The 3,403-nt window shown below is 37.6% G+C and overlaps 1 protein-coding gene across 1 annotated transcript; it reads left to right on the top strand.

Annotated features, from left to right (window-relative positions):
- Positions 1 to 314: 314 nt before the first annotated feature.
- LOC113341627 (cysteine-rich receptor-like protein kinase 10) lies at positions 315 to 2,383 on the top strand. Its single transcript, XM_026586438.1, has 7 exons — positions 315 to 522; positions 668 to 796; positions 921 to 1,036; positions 1,139 to 1,337; positions 1,445 to 1,682; positions 1,784 to 1,934; positions 2,009 to 2,383. The coding sequence occupies exons 1-7, from the start codon at positions 438 to 440 to the stop codon at positions 2,036 to 2,038; spliced, it is 948 nt and encodes a 315-aa protein (XP_026442223.1). The 5' UTR covers positions 315 to 437; the 3' UTR covers positions 2,039 to 2,383.
- Positions 2,384 to 3,403: the final 1,020 nt, after the last annotated feature.

Below are 3,403 nucleotides of genomic sequence, written 5' to 3' on the forward strand. Positions count from 1 at the left end.
GATATCAACAAAACGGATAGATGCCCGAATCTAAACAAGCAATCATTTATTATGAACAGTGTATGTTAAGGTATTCAAATCAATATTACTTTAATATCATGCAAGACAGGCCAACAGTTTACATGTCGAATACTAGTAATGTTTCTGATCCGGAACAGTTTAACCCAATTTTAGGTGATCTAATGAGGGATTTAGTAAAAAAAGCTACCATCTCTGGTTTATCCGCTAATTTTGTTACTGGAGATTCAAATCTTACTAATCATACGAAAGTATATGGATTAGTACAGTGTACTGTAGATATATCTCCAAGCAGTTGTAATCGATGTCTTGTTGGAGCTATAGCTGAGTTACCAAATTGTTGTGGTGCGAAACAGGGTGGAAGAGTTGGTAAACCTAGTTGCTATTTTAGATAAGAGTTATACCCCTTCCTTCAATATATGAATGCTCCTTCGCCACCTTTATTATCATCCCCCTCTCCTCTCCTATCACCACCATCGGCAACGAATACAACCACACGAACACGTAAGTAGTACTCCTTTTGTTATGTGATATTAAAGATTCCACTATTACAACTTATGCTTCCTGTGATAGTTATTGCCTCTCATTTAAAATTATCCATTTTATCCATACTTTGTTCCTAATTAAAAAAAAGCTAATATCCGTGCAGCAAAAGGGAATAACCCATCTATACTTGCGAGTAGTATAATTGTCCCTTCGATTATTGCACTACTTTCTGCCATTGCCTTTGGCTTCTTCAGTGTCCGGAGAAAGAAAACCAAAACGACTAAATTTGATTGTAAGTAGTGTTATCCCTTAAACATGAAACATGCATGGGTATATATATGTTGCTTCTTATGGTTTGATAGCTTTCCCAAATATGAAAATCTTGCTTGTTTGGTCTGCTTGATTTGGTCATAAAGATGAGACTCCAAGTACAGAATCATTGCAATTCAACTTTAGTACAATAAGTGCTGCAACAGATAATTTCTCTCAAGGTAATGAACTCGGAAAAGGTGGATTTGGCTCTGTTTATAAGGTACTAAAAACGCTTGTAAATCGAAACTGTGAATTGAATTTCCAATACTTGATTCTTTCCAAAAAATTAGTTTTACTTTTTGGTTTCGTTTGATGTCCTAAGGGTACACTCTCAGACGGCCAAGAAATAGCCGTGAAGAGGCTATCAAAAAATTCCAGACAAGGTGAACAGGAGTTCAAGAATGAAGTTACCTTAGTAGCTAAGCTTCAACATAAAAATCTTGTGAAGCTTGTTGGATCTCAAGAAAAACTACTAATCTATGAATTCATGCCAAATGCCAGCCTTGACCAGTTCCTATTCGGTTTGTAACCCGTTCTGCGTCTATTTATTCTCATTCAAAAGTTGGATAAAGAGATACTTATTTGAGATTGAAATTGTGGTTGTATTTTTGATCGGATGAATGAGCAGATCCAGTTAAATGTACACAGATGGATTGGGGAAGACGATACAAGATAATTGGAGGGGTAGCAAGAGGACTTCACTATCTCCATGAGGAGTCTCGACTTAGAATCATCCATCGGGATCTCAAAGCTAGCAATATATTATTAGACAAAGACATGAATCCTAAAATTGCTGATTTCGGCATGGCTAGGCTTTTTGTGCTCGAACAAACTCAAGCTAGTACGAACAGAATAGTTGGAACATAGTGAGTATAAACTTCAAATCATTGAACATCATATGAATCATTTGTGTCAAAATTTTTTTCTGAAATTCCTATTTTGTTTGGGTGTTGGGATTTGCATGCAGTGGCTACATGGCTCCAGAGTACATAATGCATGGTGAATTCTCTGTGAAATCAGATGTTTTCAGTTTTGGTGTCTTAGTTTTAGAGATACTTTGTGGACAGAGGAATAGCAGTTTTCATAAATCAGATATTGATCGGGACCTTCTAAGCTATGTGAGTATCATTTGTATCTTTTTTCTATTTTTGTTTACGCGATTGATAATTGAACTGAGGAGTAACTGATGCAGGCATGGAGTGGAATAATGGATCTGCTATAGACATATTAGATCCAACTTTGAAAGACGCATGTTCTAGAAGTGAAGTGATGAGATGCATCCATGCTGCGTTATTATGTGTTCAAGAAAATGCTGCAGATAGACCCTCAATGCCAACAGTTGTCCTAATGCTTAACAACTCCGTTACCAGTCACAATTTACCTTCATCACATGCATTTTTTACTGATAGTACGAGGCATATTGAACCCCCCCATCCTAGCTCAAACTGGAGCGTGAATGAAGTTTCAGTTACGGAATTATACCCTCGATGACGATACTAAACCACTAAATTTCCGTATACTATATATTCTTATCTTATTCTTTTGTCTTCTTTTTTTATAAGTTGATTGGCACTCATACTTATAATACTTAAAATGTCATTCAAAAATTGGAGATTCAATACTTACATGTTGACTTTCAGATTCATATTAACTTTCAGATTTGCAATGTGAAATGGTCTCGATTCTCGAAGGCTTAGTCAGCCAAGTTTTCCAATTGGAAAACTTGGCTGTGTAATTGACTCAGTGCTTACGCATAAACATTGCCTCACTACAAAAATGATGCCCCATTGGGACGGCTCTTTTGAAAGTGTCACAATAGCTCGATTTTTCGTCACAATTGAACTTTTGACGGCCCCGTTGTAGTGACAGCCAATGCGACGGGTACACTTTCACAATCTATGTTGTATTAGGCGCTAGGCGAGGCGCCAAACCTAGCGCAATGCGATGGGTACACTTTCACAACCTATGTTGTATTAGGCGCTAGGCGAGGCGCAAAACCTAGCGCCCAGCGCCTAAGGCGCGCCTAGGCGTCGAAGAAAAATTGGAAAAGTGCAGAAATGAGCATGTCTTAGCGCGTTGGGCGCCTTTTTTGCTAGGCGCTAGGCCTGTGCTTAGTGGCGCTCGCCTTTTACAACATAGGTCACAATGTCACTTGTGACGGTATTAATCCTGTCACATTTTCCTTGACTAATTTCAGTTGAGTTTCCCAACTGGGACGGCATCTTCCGTCACAACAGGTATTATTTGGAACGCCAGAAGCCGTCACAACAGGTATTTCTTGGGACAACATATGCCGTCACTCCCGGTCAACTTAGTTGTCACCAAAATTATAAAATTTTGAGCAATTTGCAATTCCCTGCTATATCAAGTTGTACATAGAAAATTACATGCATCATTCAAAATACACACTAGAAATTCATAATAAGATTCTATTTCCATTTATTATCAATAAAGTACAAATTTGTTTCAGAAAGTACAAAAAATCCCAAGTTACCATACAAATTAAAAGACAAATGTTTGTCAAAATGCCATAAATTTGCCAAGGCACTACATACTAAGTAGTAAAGAACCTTTTCGGAAGTAATAA

The sequence above is a fragment of the Papaver somniferum genome, unplaced genomic scaffold (assembly GCF_003573695.1).
Source record: "Papaver somniferum cultivar HN1 unplaced genomic scaffold, ASM357369v1 unplaced-scaffold_3, whole genome shotgun sequence".
Lineage (NCBI taxonomy): Eukaryota > Viridiplantae > Streptophyta > Magnoliopsida > Ranunculales > Papaveraceae > Papaver > Papaver somniferum.